The sequence below is a fragment of the Perna viridis genome, chromosome 1 (assembly GCF_037379345.1).
Source record: "Perna viridis isolate PV_CMFRI_1.1 ecotype Kerala chromosome 1, ASM3737934v1, whole genome shotgun sequence".
Classification (NCBI taxonomy): domain Eukaryota; kingdom Metazoa; phylum Mollusca; class Bivalvia; order Mytilida; family Mytilidae; genus Perna; species Perna viridis.
In genome coordinates, this window is record NC_142445.1 from 34954711 (window position 1) to 34973749 (window position 19039).

Genomic DNA, 19039 nt, shown 5'->3' on the forward strand with positions numbered 1-19039 from the left:
TTAAATAAGTAAAATACTGTAAATGGGAATTTTTTAAACCAATTATTTTTTTCCCTTCTTTAGCAGTGGACAGAAAAGAGAGAAAAATAGTTACCATGAGATTGATTTTAACACAACAGATACTTATCATTTTTTACCACAGTGAAAATTGATATCTGCAAATATTTTCATTTGACAGAAGCTGCAAAAATTAGCAACCATGAAAGTAAGACTTTTATAGTTTTACAGTAACTAAGACAAATACAGCAATTTATACAACTTTAGTTACGACTGACTCGTGTCGAAGTGTAGTGTCGTTGTTGAGTACCTTACAAATTAAACTACTATCAATATGTGATAATTTTTAATGAACACATAAACAGAATAAAGAACAAGAATAAACACCCTAACTATAAGTCTCTACATTAACAAAATTACAATCTTATCTAAAATTATAATACATTAGTCTTCTTAAAAACAACATGCATGTACATGTACATATATAAAATATAACATCAAAACCTGTTTATATTAAAAGTTTGGCTTCTTGGGGGGGGGGGGGGCTACCCATACTAAGTCTTGTCAATCCTAATTTTTTACATGTTTAAACAAACCCTATTTTATTAACCAATTACCTAGTAATATAAGGAAAACCAGGGTTGGAGCTTCTGGCTTAGGATTCATACAATGGAACTTTAATAAACATGAGGAATAAAACTGGGGTCGAAGCATCCAGTTGTGTTCTCCCTCATAACTGGGGTAGAGCGCATCCAGTTGTGAGTTATGTTAGATCTGACATACATGAACGAGAAAATTATGTGAAAAACTGGGGTCAAGCGCATCCAGTTTGGAGTTATGTTAGATCTGACATACATGACGAGAAAATTATGTGAAAAAACTGGGGTCGAGGCATCCAGTTGTCACATATACCCTTGCCTACATTTACTAAAAACTAAACAACTAATACAAAATACAATTATCTAATCTTTGTGCTCATGTTCTACCTACATTATACCTGAACAAGACTTTTCAAAAATGAAACTTTCAAAAAGTACCCCCTACATAAAAATATATTGGGGGAAAATAATTTCTTAAAATTATGCCAGGCCAAATGAAAGAAATACATTTAAACCTTCTAAAACCAACAAAAAATGTATGATTGAAGCCTCCAAGAAATGTTTATTGTTATAATGGATAAGACAAAAATAAAATAAAAGTTTAGGTGTACCTTTATTTGTACAATAACATAAATTTCAATAACTTGTAACATACAGTACATGTATTATACTTTTTTTATCAATCCAAGCACTTATCATTTTGAGCCATTTCCACAATCTTTTGGTCAATTCTTATATATCGTCAATAACAATTAGAATTCCATCGACCTAAAGATTCAATGATATGATCCTCCACCCCTGCTGCTGCTGCAGAAGTTGCAGCCCCAATTCTGAAAGAATGCCCAGAATAGCCTGTGTTATCAAATCCCAGATGACAAAACAGTTCTTTAAGTGAGATAAAAAAGTTGTTCTTGACAAAGGTTTTGGATCATAATCACTTTCAATAACAATGGTGCCTTACAATCTGTAGTCAAAACATTGTGTGATTTCAAGTAATTTGTCATTATTTTAACTGGCTGTAACCCTTCATTTTAAAATATATCCACTGTTACTCCTTTGTTAAAGGGATCAACTTTAGAAGACCTTAAAATATCTTATACCTTAGACTTGATACTAGTTGTATGTCATTAACTCTCAAGAAAAGTGAAATTTGACTTTTTTGTGTGAATTCACCACGTCCAAGAAAACCACAAAAGGCCATTGTAAAAGCTGCTTCTAACATAGCACTGACAAGGGGAGAAAATAAACTCTTTTTCAAAACTGAACATAATTGTTTCAAGATAGTTATAGTAATTGGCAATCACTAGCTTGATTGGATTGAGATTTCTTGATTCCTCTTAAAATATACCACAATCTATCAGTAGCATACAAAGGGTCAACATGGTTGTAACGCAAATAATAAAAAACACACACCAGCTAAATACAACTTAATAGTTTCATGTTTTAGGTTAAGAACATTTATACAATAAGTGACAAAAAATATTAAAATATCCTCATTGATAGAAGGAAAACAGGATTCCTTATTATAGGATACAGTTAATCTATTCATAGTTATGAATTTCTCCTAAGTCTTGTCAATCCTAATTTTTTACATGTTTAAACAAACCCTATTTTATTAACCAATTACCTAGTAATATAAGGAAAACCAGGGTTGGAGCTTCTGGCTTAGGATTCATACAATGGAACTTTAATAAACATGAGGAATAAAACTGGGGTCGAAGCATCCAGTTGTGTTCTCCCTCATAACTGGGGTAGAGCGCATCCAGTTGTGAGTTATGTTAGATCTGACATACATGAACGAGAAAATTATGTGAAAAACTGGGGTCAAGCGCATCCAGTTTGGAGTTATGTTAGATCTGACATACATGACGAGAAAATTATGTGAAAAAACTGGGGTCGAGGCATCCAGTTGTCACATATACCCTTGCCTACATTTACTAAAAACTAAACAACTAATACAAAATACAATTATCTAATCTTTGTGCTCATGTTCTACCTACATTATACCTGAACAAGACTTTTCAAAAATGAAACTTTCAAAAAGTACCCCCTACATAAAAATATATTGGGGGAAAATAATTTCTTAAAATTATGCCAGGCCAAATGAAAGAAATACATTTAAACCTTCTAAAACCAACAAAAAATGTATGATTGAAGCCTCCAAGAAATGTTTATTGTTATAATGGATAAGACAAAAATAAAATAAAAGTTTAGGTGTACCTTTATTTGTACAATAACATAAATTTCAATAACTTGTAACATACAGTACATGTATTATACTTTTTTTATCAATCCAAGCACTTATCATTTTGAGCCATTTCCACAATCTTTTGGTCAATTCTTATATATCGTCAATAACAATTAGAATTCCATCGACCTAAAGATTCAATGATATGATCCTCCACCCCTGCTGCTGCTGCAGAAGTTGCAGCCCCAATTCTGAAAGAATGCCCAGAATAGCCTGTGTTATCAAATCCCAGATGACAAAACAGTTCTTTAAGTGAGATAAAAAAGTTGTTCTTGACAAAGGTTTTGGATCATAATCACTTTCAATAACAATGGTGCCTTACAATCTGTAGTCAAAACATTGTGTGATTTCAAGTAATTTGTCATTATTTTAACTGGCTGTAACCCTTCATTTTAAAATATATCCACTGTTACTCCTTTGTTAAAGGGATCAACTTTAGAAGACCTTAAAATATCTTATACCTTAGACTTGATACTAGTTGTATGTCATTAACTCTCAAGAAAAGTGAAATTTGACTTTTTTGTGTGAATTCACCACGTCCAAGAAAACCACAAAAGGCCATTGTAAAAGCTGCTTCTAACATAGCACTGACAAGGGGAGAAAATAAACTCTTTTTCAAAACTGAACATAATTGTTTCAAGATAGTTATAGTAATTGGCAATCACTAGCTTGATTGGATTGAGATTTCTTGATTCCTCTTAAAATATACCACAATCTATCAGTAGCATACAAAGGGTCAACATGGTTGTAACGCAAATAATAAAAAACACACACCAGCTAAATACAACTTAATAGTTTCATGTTTTAGGTTAAGAACATTTATACAATAAGTGACAAAAAATATTAAAATATCCTCATTGATAGAAGGAAAACAGGATTCCTTATTATAGGATACAGTTAATCTATTCATAGTTATGAATTTCTCCTAAGTCTTGTCAATCCTAATTTTTTACATGTTTAAACAAACCCTATTTTATTAACCAATTACCTAGTAATATAAGGAAAACCAGGGTTGGAGCTTCTGGCTTAGGATTCATACAATGGAACTTTAATAAACATGAGGAATAAAACTGGGGTCGAAGCATCCAGTTGTGTTCTCCCTCATAACTGGGGTAGAGCGCATCCAGTTGTGAGTTATGTTAGATCTGACATACATGAACGAGAAAATTATGTGAAAAACTGGGGTCAAGCGCATCCAGTTTGGAGTTATGTTAGATCTGACATACATGACGAGAAAATTATGTGAAAAAACTGGGGTCGAGGCATCCAGTTGTCACATATACCCTTGCCTACATTTACTAAAAACTAAACAACTAATACAAAATACAATTATCTAATCTTTGTGCTCATGTTCTACCTACATTATACCTGAACAAGACTTTTCAAAAATGAAACTTTCAAAAAGTACCCCCTACATAAAAATATATTGGGGGAAAATAATTTCTTAAAATTATGCCAGGCCAAATGAAAGAAATACATTTAAACCTTCTAAAACCAACAAAAAATGTATGATTGAAGCCTCCAAGAAATGTTTATTGTTATAATGGATAAGACAAAAATAAAATAAAAGTTTAGGTGTACCTTTATTTGTACAATAACATAAACTTCAATAACTTGTAACATACAGTACATGTATTATACTTTTTTTATCAATCCAAGCACTTATCATTTTGAGCCATTTCCACAATCTTTTGGTCAATTCTTATATATCGTCAATAACAATTAGAATTCCATCGACCTAAAGATTCAATGATATGATCCTCCACCCCTGCTGCTGCTGCAGAAGTTGCAGCCCCAATTCTGAAAGAATGCCCAGAATAGCCTGTGTTATCAAATCCCAGATGACAAAACAGTTCTTTAAGTGAGATAAAAAAGTTGTTCTTGACAAAGGTTTTGGATCATAATCACTTTCAATAACAATGGTGCCTTACAATCTGTAGTCAAAACATTGTGTGATTTCAAGTAATTTGTCATTATTTTAACTGGCTGTAACCCTTCATTTTAAAATATATCCACTGTTACTCCTTTGTTAAAGGGATCAACTTTAGAAGACCTTAAAATATCTTATACCTTAGACTTGATACTAGTTGTATGTCATTAACTCTCAAGAAAAGTGAAATTTGACTTTTTTGTGTGAATTCACCACGTCCAAGAAAACCACAAAAGGCCATTGTAAAAGCTGCTTCTAACATAGCACTGACAAGGGGAGAAAATAAACTCTTTTTCAAAACTGAACATAATTGTTTCAAGATAGTTATAGTAATTGGCAATCACTAGCTTGATTGGATTGAGATTTCTTGATTCCTCTTAAAATATACCACAATCTATCAGTAGCATACAAAGGGTCAACATGGTTGTAACGCAAATAATAAAAAACACACACCAGCTAAATACAACTTAATAGTTTCATGTTTTAGGTTAAGAACATTTATACAATAAGTGACAAAAAATATTAAAATATCCTCATTGATAGAAGGAAAACAGGATTCCTTATTATAGGATACAGTTAATCTATTCATAGTTATGAATTTCTCCTAAGTCTTGTCAATCCTAATTTTTTACATGTTTAAACAAACCCTATTTTATTAACCAATTACCTAGTAATATAAGGAAAACCAGGGTTGGAGCTTCTGGCTTAGGATTCATACAATGGAACTTTAATAAACATGAGGAATAAAACTGGGGTCGAAGCATCCAGTTGTGTTCTCCCTCATAACTGGGGTAGAGCGCATCCAGTTGTGAGTTATGTTAGATCTGACATACATGAACGAGAAAATTATGTGAAAAACTGGGGTCAAGCGCATCCAGTTTGGAGTTATGTTAGATCTGACATACATGACGAGAAAATTATGTGAAAAAACTGGGGTCGAGGCATCCAGTTGTCATATATACCCTTGCCTACATTTACTAAAAACTAAACAACTAATACAAAATACAATTATCTAATCTTTGTGCTCATGTTCTACCTACATTATACCTGAACAAGACTTTTCAAAAATGAAACTTTCAGAAAGTACCCCCTACATAAAATCTGATTGACAATTACGAATATGCGCATGGTGAGACAACTCCTTAACTGTAGTTGAAAGCTTAATTAGGTGAGAAACAAAGGATCTCCCTGGTACTATAACTCGACTCGCAAAATTCAGATGACCAAGAAGGCTGAGTAATTCACGTTTGTGCATGATTTTCTCTAACTAAATTTTTCAATGATCTCCTGGATACGTTTAACTTTCTCCAAAGGTAAACGTGCTTCCATTTTTTCTGAATCTAATATAATTCCTAGATACTCTAAAACAGTAGCGGGCCCCTCAGTTTTCTTAGTTGAAAGAGGTATACCCAAAAACTGACAGGAATGTTTCCATAACATAACGAGCATTGGCATTGCTAGGAACAATAACTAAAAAGTCGTCTAATAAATGAAGAATATTAGGTATATTGTAATTGTTTTTGGCAATCCAGCGCAGAGCTGTTGACAGAGTATCGAAAATCTTTGGGCTCGACAGACTACCAAACACTAATTTTGTAAAGTAATAAAAATTTTTTTGTCCCATTGAACACAATGGAAAGGCCACATTTCCGTTGCTAATGGAATAATTTTGAAAGCATCAGTGATGTCTGTTTTCATTAATAACGCACCAGGTCCTAATTTCTTAATATTTTTAATTGCATCATCAATTGACACATATTGCAGCAAAAATTCTTCTTTGTCTATCAGCTCATTCAAACTAGGATTATCACTATCATTGTGTGGAGCTGATAAATCAACAATGAGTCTCTTTTTGCCTACAGCAATTCCTAAAGGATTAATCCGATAGGTTGAAAAGGGGATTGTCTCAAATGGCCCTGATAAATATCCTTTTCGACTTCGATATTTATCAACTCTGATACACTTGCTTTATTTGTCATTGCTGATTGTAAGTTTTTGCTATGATAAGAAACGTTAGGAAGAGATTTTATTCCTGAATGAAATTGAAATGGAGCCTATTGATAATATAATCTTTCAAATTCTTGTCGGGATAATTTGTCAGTTCTAACTCCAATTGTTTAATAAAATTTGGTGTATCAACTAAATACCTATTCTTCGAAATTAATTCTTCTTTGAAACTAAGGTCCCCATTTTCTGGGAACCAACTACCTCGTTTTTTTGAAAGAGTTTGACAATGTGAGCGAGGATGGTCACCTTTGCACATAAGACAAATGTGGAGGAAATGGCACCGGAGAGGTATGCATCCTTTAGCACCATTGAAGTTGTTGCATATCTCTCTCCCTAAACGCTGCATTCTCTCCCTACCGTAAGTATCTGTGTCCTCAAAACGTTGACAGTTACCCCCTCTTTGATACCCTGAGTTTGCCATCATGTTGCAATATACTGAAGAATGAAAGGTACTACCATATATGGGACCAGTTTTTGGTTTAGCGTTTGTAAAAAAGTTACAAAATAAAGTGTTGTTCCTGAAGGACCAATCTATAAGAACATTGTTATACATGTATCTTAAATGGGATGCTGCATCCATGGAAAATTTTTGTGGTATTCGTAGAAGAAGGGACCTGGATATTGTGTGGCCATGCTAACTATGTCCCTTTCATACAGATCTAATTCCTGGCGCCACTGAGGGAAAGCTGAACACATTACATTTTTAAGTTCCGAAGGCTTGGATAAAGTCCCCTAAATCTAAATTCCTGTGAACTCTCATATCAGGTTTAAAGTTCCCACTTTTCTCATGTTCCAAAGATTCATTTACACCTGTTCCTGTGTAGTATGGGACAAGAAGAGTTGCGAGGTTTATGTCCCTAACTGCTATTATGTTTTTTCGCACTTGTGGTGCCACTGATTCCACAAATGGGAGGGATTCTGCTGAAAAACCTCTTGATGTTCGAACCATGTTCTGCCTCGCCTGCATTGCGTAATACTTCTTCTTAATAAACGTACAAGTCCCGTTCTGCGGAGATTAGAAGGGAATGAAATGTTTCTAACTGTTAGTTCTTCCCTTAGTTTTTTCAAAGTCCAATTTTCTGGTAGTTCAGGGTCATAATTGATTCTCGAATTGTTACGAAGTGGTCCATGTTGATTGCAAAAATATAACACAAGATTTCCAAATGTAAAATATCACTAATTGTACAATGGGCAGATGGATTGGCCGAACATTTCTAGGAAGCTTTAAAAACGATTTCCTCTTGAAACAATCCAAAATAACCTACTATAAGCAACTGTTGAAATATTGCGCCATAGTTTTTTAAGTTCAGACACTGGTTAATATTTATGAACTTTCCCGGAATTACAATGATTGGAAACGTAAAAATACAGTCACATATTTATGAATATCACATAAAACTTCCAGAAACAGTTTTCTTTGTTAAGTAACGATTCACAATAGTTTCAATTTCAAAACATATAAATTTAACCTCTCTTGCAAATACGATTGAATTTCTACCCAAGCGAACTAAAAATAACCACTAATCATCTACCTCTACGTCACAGATTACAGTATGACAATATGTTTAGAAATCAATAATCATGTGCATAGCTTATTATTGTATAAACTTAAATTTAATTAATTAAATTGCCTTTTACATTTAAATGTATGTACATAGCAATGGGATGCTCTAGCCAACCTTTTATTTCAAACAAACATTTTCAGTAAACAAGAAGTCAAAGTGTGACAGTAACAAAACAATTTCACACACACTGTAACCCTGTCAGCACACTAAAGCTGCAAACTTTATCAATTTAACAAAGGTTCTAAAGCTACTGGTACTTCAGATATAAACCATTAAAAAAGAAATGAATATACACTACCATCAGCCTAAATTTTAATTTATCCACTCTTCACAGTGGAGTCACCATTTTCCACCACTGTGACTCCACAGTGTCTCCACCAAATCAAAAACTGACACTAAATTGCTTTATTCCAATTATTTTCATCTACTGTTTTTGTAAATAACTTTAATGCTTTTAAATTATAAAAATCATTTAATATATTTTGTCATGTAAATAGTAGAAATATATTACTAGCATATTTTGAAATGGTGACTCTAATGTGTTGGGTAAAGACACTATGACTCCACTCACAAAATCTCCACTGTGAAGAGTTGAGAAATTAAAATCAGAACCATCATAAATTATTTAAACAATACAAATGCCTTTTTTGTGTATTTTTTAAACCTAGAATAATAGAAAAATCTAGGAGTGTGTATCTGCTGTTCATGCAAAATCACTAAAATGAAGAAAAAAACTTCACAATTACAGATCAGTCAACTTTAAGATCTAAACTTACTCAATGTGATTATTGGGTAGAACATGTAGTTACAGAATCACTAACAAATTCTATTTCATTAACCAAGTTTCTTTTGGGATAACATTGAAGCAACACAATTAAGTTTGAAAGATAAAATTTTCAGATGCAAGACAGAAACTGTATAATAGAATAGAATGTTTTAACAATATCATTGTCAAAATGACTGATTTTCTATGGAGCAGTAACTATAAGGTTAAATCTTTTTCATAAAATGTTTAAATATACCTTTGAAAATTAAATTATGTAACTTTATGGTTGCACATCATATCAAAATAAAGCATAAATCAATTTTATGATTCCAGGATTGTCTGCATCAATACATGTAATATATTCAGTGTAGTATTTTTATTTCAGGTTCTTCCAAGGAGCAAGTAATAAAGTTAACTTCAGAGATCAAGGCTGGTCTTCCTTTTATCATTGTTGATTAATCACCTGATGAACTTCCTTAGAGAGTTAACTTGACAACAGACAAAGAGATTAGATTATAATACCTATGAAATGATAGGAAGTTTTTAAATATCCTTGTAAGTACGTAAGACAATTCATCAAGTAACGGACATTCAAGCAAGAGAAGACATCTCTGAAAATCTCTTAATTTAACTATATTACTCACTATAGAAGCTCTTTGGGAAAACTTTAAAAGTTTTATGAGTGAATTTGCAATGTTCCCATAGACCTTGTCTTAAGGATATTTCGATAACAAAAGGCTCCAAGGAGCCTGAATGGCTCACCTGGTCTATTTTTTTTTCAAGTTTGATGAAGACAAAGTCATGGATTAGGTCCACTTTGTGCTAATAAAAATAGATACTGGCTGCCTAAGAAGATACAATGTAACACAGTTCTTTTCAGATTCAGAGGAAGAAAACTATAGCATGAAAACTTAGTATTAAGTCTCATGCTTATCTGTATTACCTTATCTTATTCTGAATTTGTCACATGATATTTTTCTACAATAAAAACTTTTAAATGTGCCTTAAGGAAACTCTCAGGTTTCAAAGAAAACATAAACTGAAACAGCTATTACATGTTTTAAAATAAGAAGTACAGACTAAAGGCACCAAGTTTAGAATTCCTTATTCATTTATATCATGACTTTCATTTTCACTATTAAAATAAACAGGAGAAAAATTGATAAATTTTTTTTCCAAACTCACTTTAAAGATCTATATCATGTGTTCTACCAGCACAGAATAATATATGTCTTGAACTTAAAATGAAGTTAAAACAGAAACCAAATTTCATGCATAAATGGTGTAAAATTATCTAAGACAAAAAAATTTGTTTTTAATGTTGTAGAAGCTAAACATCCAATTTATTATCTATTGCTGATATGATATGCAGGAAAATCATTGATGTGTTTCAGCACCTTAAGTGTCATTCTCTTTAAGAATCAAGCAGAGGGTAGAATAAGGTATGAAAAAAACCCTGATTTTGAAAGTATAATTTTACTATATTAACCATCAGAACCAAGGAAAAAAGGAGAAAATTTTCCATACAATAATGGTAAATTGAGTTATAATTTCATTCATATACACTCAAAATTAACATTTAAAGGGCAGAATCTCATTTTTCTAACATTCCATTGAAAAATTTCTGAGCAAATCCAGCGATGTAGAGGTCAAATAGTGGCCTTTTCATACAGAGAAATCATCCTTAAGTGAAATTATATTGTCAGTTTGGTGACATGCAAGTTTCTAATTTTTCCAATTCTGCCAGATTCTTGTAAGGATATTTATGTTTTACACTTATCTTTATACAAAAAGTGTATTTTAACAGTACTTCAGTGACTAAATAGCAGCATCATTCTTTATAAGATGCTTTTTGCACGGCAGCAAGACTATGCCATCAGTTTTTTTATTAATGTGTTTTTCTTGTCGTCATGGGACAAACAAAAACAAATGGAGACACAGAACCTCTGGTGTGAAAATGATTCCACTTTCATGACCAACATTGTCGCATTTACTATCATAATAAATATCAATAGATAAATCTACAAACACTACTCAACATTACACTGGAGTCAGGGATCATTTAACCAATATTTTTTTTACCTTGCTCCTCCTTTTAACTTTTCCCAATAATATGATCAGTGGTTATATCAGGAAACATTATACACAGATTACATGTATAAAATTGACCTTCAGGGTTACGAAGAAGTTGTTTTGAAAGTCTATTTTAGAGTCTGTATTCAGTTTGTAATAATAAAGAGGTCCTAAATTATAAGAATGTATTTTTAACCCTATCATTTTCTCCGTTGAAATCTTGTTATATTTTACTAACAGATTGGGTAAATTCAATTATATAGATCAAAAGAAGGGATCAAAGAATATAAAATATACTGTCACATTTCTATCATCTAAATCATTTCTACAGATCTTGCACATCAAAATCTTACAACTCACCATGAGATTCAATGGATGAAGAACTAGACATGTCAATTGTCATTTCCTTCAGTAATATCTCATTTTCTACATAAAAATTCCTATAAGTAGCAAAAAACAGAAAGCATTTTTATATGAATTTCCCATAATCCCTAATATAATTCACTATAAATAGAATGCTGACCTTTGCCTTCTTTTTATTACCAGCAGCTGCCTCTTCTTTGGCCTCCATTAACTTACGGGCAAAATCAGGATTGACCTTCGGTAATTTCTGGAAAAGAAAATGTAAAAACTGTTTGCCATTTGGTTTGACCTTCAGAAAAAATATTCTTTCTCTGTAAAATGAGATGGAATGAAGATTGCTGATTTATTGGAAGTCAAATTGAAAACCATATTTATTCCTTAGAAGATAAATTAGATTTCAAATACTCTAAGCTAAAAACAAAGTGGCTTTATCAAAACCTAATTCTTAGAACAATACCCAGACAAAATCTTCTCCGCAGTAATATATAGCTTTATTCAATTTCCTTCCAACTAGTCATTTGTCATGAAGCTTTTAACAAAACTTTGCACTTGGCAAAATTGTCAAGAAATTTTGTTATTTATTTGTCTTTTTTATAGTCTTAAACTATGCATCTTTAACAAGCCAATGCACTACTTAAAAAGTCAAGAACTAACTCATTTTATTTTTCAAATTAAGTTGTTAAAACATTTACATTTATCTTTTCCATGTTGTCTTAAAACAGTGAAGGAGTTCAGATTTGATTTGGTTTTCAATGTAGCTATTACTCTAGCTGCAGTTCATAGAGGTTAATTTGAAAAGCAAATAAGCTGTCTCTATATTTACAGGTCTTTTTTTCTTCTATATTTTACATGGGTGAGACATAGGGAAACACTTCATCAAAATTCTAGCTAACCTTCCTTAAAATAAAATAAAATTTATTTATTGCCAATATTATCATAATGGCTTATGCTGTGGTAATTTTGAAATTACTGCAAAGTCAATAAAATTGTGACAAGGTAACAATGTAATCTTTAAAATAAGAATGAGTGGCAGTATAATAGTTACATTTTTATTTATTTTTCAATTTTAGAATAAAGGAGAATTTTTCCTGAGATCACAAAAATATATGACAAAAATGACAACCATGCAATCCCCTTTATTTCAAAATTTCTATACAAAGTTTAATACAAACCTCTCTCCCCCACCACAAAAAAAACCTACTAAAATCAATTCCTATAAAATACTTAAAAAGCTTTCTTAACTAGTCACTTGTTTTAGATACATGTACATTTGTGCCAATTTCTTAATACTTCCTAGCGTTTTCCCCAGAAATTTATCTATTTTTAGGGCACTTGACTGTTACAAGAGGATGTTTTGGAGGCACCTCACTTAAACATGAGGGCAATTTATTTTCCAAAACCTGCCATAAATAGCCTTCAACGTAGTGTGGTGTTACGAAAGTATCACAAATGGGTGCTAACACCATAGGATTATATGTTTCATTACAAATGAGGTAAAAAAAATAATAAAAACGAATCAAAAAATAAAAGCTGGGTATGGCCAACTGGGAGCACATTGTAAAATTTATGATGAGGGCTGAATGGTGCTTGGTATGAAGGCAGGGTGCAGCACTATGCTACATTGATTTAGGACAACCTCTTCTTCCTCTAAGTAGTCTTAAGCCAAATTTTTTAAAACAGAAGAAAGTTTAGAGTTCAGAGTTCTCTAAAAAAAAAAAGTCAAAAAGTGATCAAGGTATCAATAATATCTCTTACATTGGTACCCCTTCACTTAAAAAATCCTTACGAATAATCATTTTGTAGTTGTTCGCAAGCCTTCACATTTTACTCGTCGCAATCTATAAATAAATCCTAATAACTTGAGACATTTGTATTGATTCACAAAAGGATATCAAATTTTTTGACTGGTCAAATATTTTTACATAAATGTCCAAGAAATTTTTTATATGAATGTCCATGAAACTTTATTGATTATTTTATATGTAAAGAGCTTGCAAACCAGACTTAACAATTGAATGGCATCATTTACCAATGAAAGACCTCTTACAGCATTCAAAAATAAGTTTAATTTAGTATTTTACTTGATAGTTTTACAATTCATTTATGAATGAGTACAAATTTTTTGTGATAGCTTTTTGATATATTAATGGTTAAACACTAATTCTGGGGAGCACTTTAGGCGAGTAACAATCAAGGGATTTTGAGATTTTTAATGCACCAACCTAACTTTGGAAAGGTCTTTAATCCTACTTTCAGAATTGCTTGGTCGTAAAAATGGGAAGTGGTCACAATTTTTTTAAAACTGCAAAAACAGCAAAAAATGAGTATTTCAAAATCAAAAAGACGTCGTTTAAAAATAAACCATATTTTAAAATTATATCAAAATTCCTTTTTAATCAATTTAAATCTTAAGCTTTATTCATTTTAATTTTATCTTCTACAAATTCTTTAGAATTTAGGAAAAAACGCATTATTTTGTGAAAAACAAAATTTTTGGGGCTTTCCATATTAAACAACAGGCATTTTTTTTTTTTGCCTCATAAACTTCAAAAAAAAAACTTATGTTTTTGTCATAAGAACATGTTTATCTATTTTTGTAAACCTAAGATCATGGTTGATTTGCCCCTTTATTGCTCAAAATGCTGTTTTTTAAAACGCAAAAATGCAAGAAAAGGTTTTAAAGTGTTAACTTATAATCGAAGACACTTATTTATTCAATGCAGCGAAAAGTTGTGGATATTTGATGTTTTGGTCTGTTCAAGTATCTGTCCATACGTCCTTACCTGTGTCCTTGCATCCATCTGTCTGTCCATGCATCTGTCATAACATCTTGTGGCCTAAATAACACCTTTGTTTTTTTACTGATTTACTTCAAACTTTAGTGAATGAATAGTAGCAATAATATCTTAGACATTTTTCATGTACATCGGTCAATGAGCAATATTTCATTTGGTTACATACATGTTAAGGATTGAATATAATAAAGTGTATAAATGTTTGCCTGTTGGGTATTGTGAGCGTGCTCGCTAAATTTCTTTAAACTGTTCCCCATTTAATTGGACAAACATACAACTAGGGATGTACACGACAGTGGTCCATCAGGGGCCTGAGGGGCGTAATTAATTTTATTAGAGCCAGAAAAGTAAGGCAACAATGAGAATAATGAATGCAAATGGAAGCCATATATCATTTTCAATCTTCACTATTAATTAGCAAAACTTATAATGCATTAAGAAGTTAGAGGCTAATTATAAATGCCCATTCTTAAATTTCTTCATTTTTTACCCGGGATTGCTTTTATTGCTTTTTGATGATTTTAATTTCGATTATTGCCTACTGTGAGAGAATGGCTCATAAAACTGTCAAATGTTGTATGCGGCATGCCAAAACACTTTAGGTATTTCGAGACATTCTTGTCACCTAATACAACCTCAAAAGGAGCAGCTCCAGTCTGCTATATGTCTTACACAGAAGTATGAAACTTCCTACGGCACATTTGGGTTGTTTTCCTGAAAGATTTGGTAAATAAGAGTGACTGCACATAAATCAGTATCAACCAACAGATATCAAAGACTCCCATTTCCCAATTTTTTTCTAATGATAAATTAAAACATGGCAAATGGTCAACATGCCTGCTCACATATATCAGCAAACCACTGATATTGTATTTCTGCTTGTTAAACACAGTACACAAAAGAATTTGCTGTCTATCAATTGTAGGTAATTTACATGGTAGCTGAACAATAGCACGTGGTAAATTTATAAAGAAGTATCAGGTAATGAGAGGTTTCAGCATGGAAAGAAAACATTCCAATAGCTTAGAAAAAGCCTAGTTGTTCTGAACAGTATCAGCTCTATGCTTTAGTTGCACCAGTATAAAGCAATGCAACTTTTTCGCCTATTGGCTGGGCTTTTATTCGACAGCTGGTGATTCTCTGATTGCTTTGCCAAATGTTTAATTTTTATTGTGGCTTACCTCCTCTCAAACATAAAATGCGGCACTAACTACTGAGTAAAAATAATCCTTTCCATCTACTGTTTCAGCATTCATGTCAACTTTGACATCATAATTTCAGAAAACAGTGGGTATATTTCAACTACAAACATGCAAAGGTTGTCAGCTACAATGTACAATCAAACCTTGTAATATGAATCTATGAAAGTTTAATTTTTCACTTAGAAATAATGACCTTCTATATAGTACAACTGCAAAGAGATGTCAATACAAAGTGTGACTAGAGCCTTAGTAAGCAATGACACATTGCATTCAGACAAACCTTAACTTTTTCCTATATTTACAAAAGGAATTCAAATAAATGTTCCTTTTTCTACAAACCTTAACTTTTTCCTATATTTACAAAAGGAATTCAAATAAATGTTCCTTTTTCTACATTGCTGTAAAATTTATCTCCAAACAGTCATGTAATTATAAACCCCGTCAATAAAGAAGGCAAAGTCTCTAAAGATATCATCAGTGTCATTTTGTTCACAGTAGGATATTTACTGAAGAACAGTAATCCTGCGCCTTAGAACTGAAGCTTCCAAATACAGTATTTTGGTTTCTTTTTCTGAAGTTTATGCAGACATTCGTAGTTTTACACATTCTTTTTTTCAATTTTTAAACTAATAACTCTGAGTACTACTTGATACAAAGTTTGACTTCCCCTGACCCTGACCATGATTCACATCAACAACTATGTTGTCCCCGAAATATTTATAAAGAAATGAGTTGAAGTATAACAGATGCGTATTTGAATAACTTGTCTGTATGCAGAAAGCAATACATGTACTTGTATTTTTTCAGCAAGAGACCTTTTTTTTCAGAACTAACAACTCTACACTTATAGATTTGATAAGTCACATGAATGGTACATGAAATTGTTCTCATTTGATTTTTTGTCAATTCTGTATCACGCCAAAGTTATGCTGTATTTTGAAGTACATATGAAAACGAAGGAGTTTCCGATCTTTTTGCATAAAATGCAAGACAACCAATGGCGAAAGGTATTAGATATAGTCAATTGGTTTGGAAATGTACCAAAAAAAAGTAGTTTTTCTTCAAGTAAGTTTTTTTTACACTTTAAATGATAATGACAAACTCGATTTAGACTAAAGAGTAATTAAGGGAACCAAAATTCTGGCAGAAATAAAAAAAATGTAATCCAGGGACAAAGACCAACAAGGAAAAACAGACAATCACAACAAAGAATGTAACGTGTACTTGTATGAGTCTTGTAATAACTATTGTTATACCTAACTTTGTTTGAAGGAATGTCATCCAATGGATCAAATTCAATAAGTAACATTCAATACACATCACCTTTCCTGCCTTAAAGCATTTATAAAAATTGGGAAAATTTTATCAGTTGATAAGTGGCTAGTTTCTGCTGCGTGACAGTTTGGCATATAATACAATGCAAATTTAGTGGCTTTGTATACCTTTCAGAGGCAGGGTATGCATTCAACAGGACTGAAACTTGATCATGATACACAAATATTATGTCTTTTTAAGGAATATTTCAATTTACACAATGAATAAAACGAAGCCGGGATAAACATGGAAAACAATCAGGAAGAGAGCTTCACTGCTATATATTGTAAAGGCTTGTAAAAATATTAAGTCACATCATTGATCTTCATTAAGTGAATAAATTCGCTTAAATGTATTTGAAATAAGATTAAAAAAGACTTATAAAAGTTTAAATAGGTTATTTTGTTAAGAAATCTAATAAGTAATATAATGTTTTCGTGCTGTTTTAAGGGGGGGAGGGGGCGATAATAATATCGTTGTATTTGATTATTTATAGTTAAATATTGTTTTTATCAAGATTTTCTCCTTTTTATGACAATGTTTTATCTTCCTATTAAGAAAAGAAATAATTCAGCATCAAAAGTTTAAAAATATATTGAATTGAATCTCACTGTATAATTACAAGCTTTTCAAGATATCTTTGATCTCATGAGATTTTTAAGAAATGTAACCATGGGAAACTTTTACGACCAATCAAATCTTTAGCTATGATGACTTTTCTTTCAATCCATACCAAAATTAGCCATATGTTAGGTAGGTGCATTAAAAACCTTAACAGGAGGCCTTTTTCCAAATTGGCGCTCGCCTAATTTGTATGGAATATTTAAGAATAATTTGCCTAGAACCTTGAGGGTTGCTGTGCCAGTAGAAAAGAAGTTTTGGTATAATATTCACTTGTTTCTCTGGTAAAACATGTCAAATCTCCCTAATTATCACTTGAAGAATGCATATGTCTGTATGGTTTAAATTTATTTAAGAAATTGCAACTAAATAAAAAAATCATTAATGTTTGTAAAACACTCGTAACTTAACCACAAATATTCATAAAAAAATCCTTAGGTTATCATAAATAATTTGATAATCACCCATAAAAGCTTGGACCAAATCTTAACAATACCCATTATACTCACCATTATTCTTAACAATATCGTATGTATTAGTAAATTGCTCATAAATTAACCACAATGAATTGTGAACTGTTATTGTAAATGCAATGCATTCACTCTTAGAAAATCGTAACAGGATTGTTAATACTCGTAACCAATCCTAAAGCACTTGCAAATCACTCATTAAAGTGGATATTTACAAGGATTTTAGTGTTAGTTTTACAATTTTTTTTTTATCATAAGGATTCACAAGAAAAATTTGTGTATGTAAAGAGGATATTAACAAATTACTTTCAATTCTTTCTATAATTCAAAAACAGATTAAATGCTTTGCTAGGCACAGCCTGATATGATCACAGAAGTTGAACCCAGAATAGTTCACCATTCAAGTGTGATACAGCCCCGAATATTGATTCTGATTAAGTATTTGAATGATTTGATCAGAATAAAAGAGACCCCCTCATTGATAATGGTTCCAGTTACAACTTCAAAATGAATCCAAGCCTTCCTGTGGAGGTAAGGTACTTCCTGATACAATTCTACAGAGATCCATTTGCTTAGTCATTATTGTCCTGACATAATGAAAATACCTGTTCTGGCTGCATTTTAGTCCCTAATTACAAAACAAGTGACAACCCCAAAAAATCCAACCCAGCCTTCCTTTTGTGATATGGCACCTTGTGCTATAATTTCATATAGAATTGTTTACCTATTCTCAAGTTATAATTGTGTACAGATGCCAGAAAATGATGCAGACAATGATACCATACAGCATGCCTATATAAAGCTTGTCTCATAGTATCAAGTGGCTTTGACAAACAGTGTAGTGAAAACCCTTTCAGAAAATAAAGTGTTGCAGAAAGACATATGCACAAGGCTTAATCTATATATAAGCCCAGAGGGCAAATGCATAATTACCAATTATAAAAGACCTTAGTGAATGCCACTTGTATAGGAACATATTAGTCTGACTACAATTGAGACTGCAAAAGCATTGAATGTTATTCCTACATGTAGTATAACCCATAATAGCGACAGCTAAAAATCATCTCATCAATTTGAATCAGTTTAATA

The 19039-nt window shown here is 31.8% G+C and overlaps 1 protein-coding gene across 1 annotated transcript in view; it reads right to left on the minus strand.

Moving 5' to 3' along the window:
* The window catches only part of LOC148628503 (nucleolar protein 10-like), a 71666-nt gene that overhangs the window by 24597 nt on the left and 28030 nt on the right, over positions 1-19039 (minus strand). The window contains exon 14 of the mRNA XM_088588668.1: positions 11709-11795. Within this exon, the coding sequence (XP_088444794.1) occupies positions 11709-11795 (87 nt within the window). The remainder of the gene's footprint in view (positions 1-11708; positions 11796-19039) is intronic.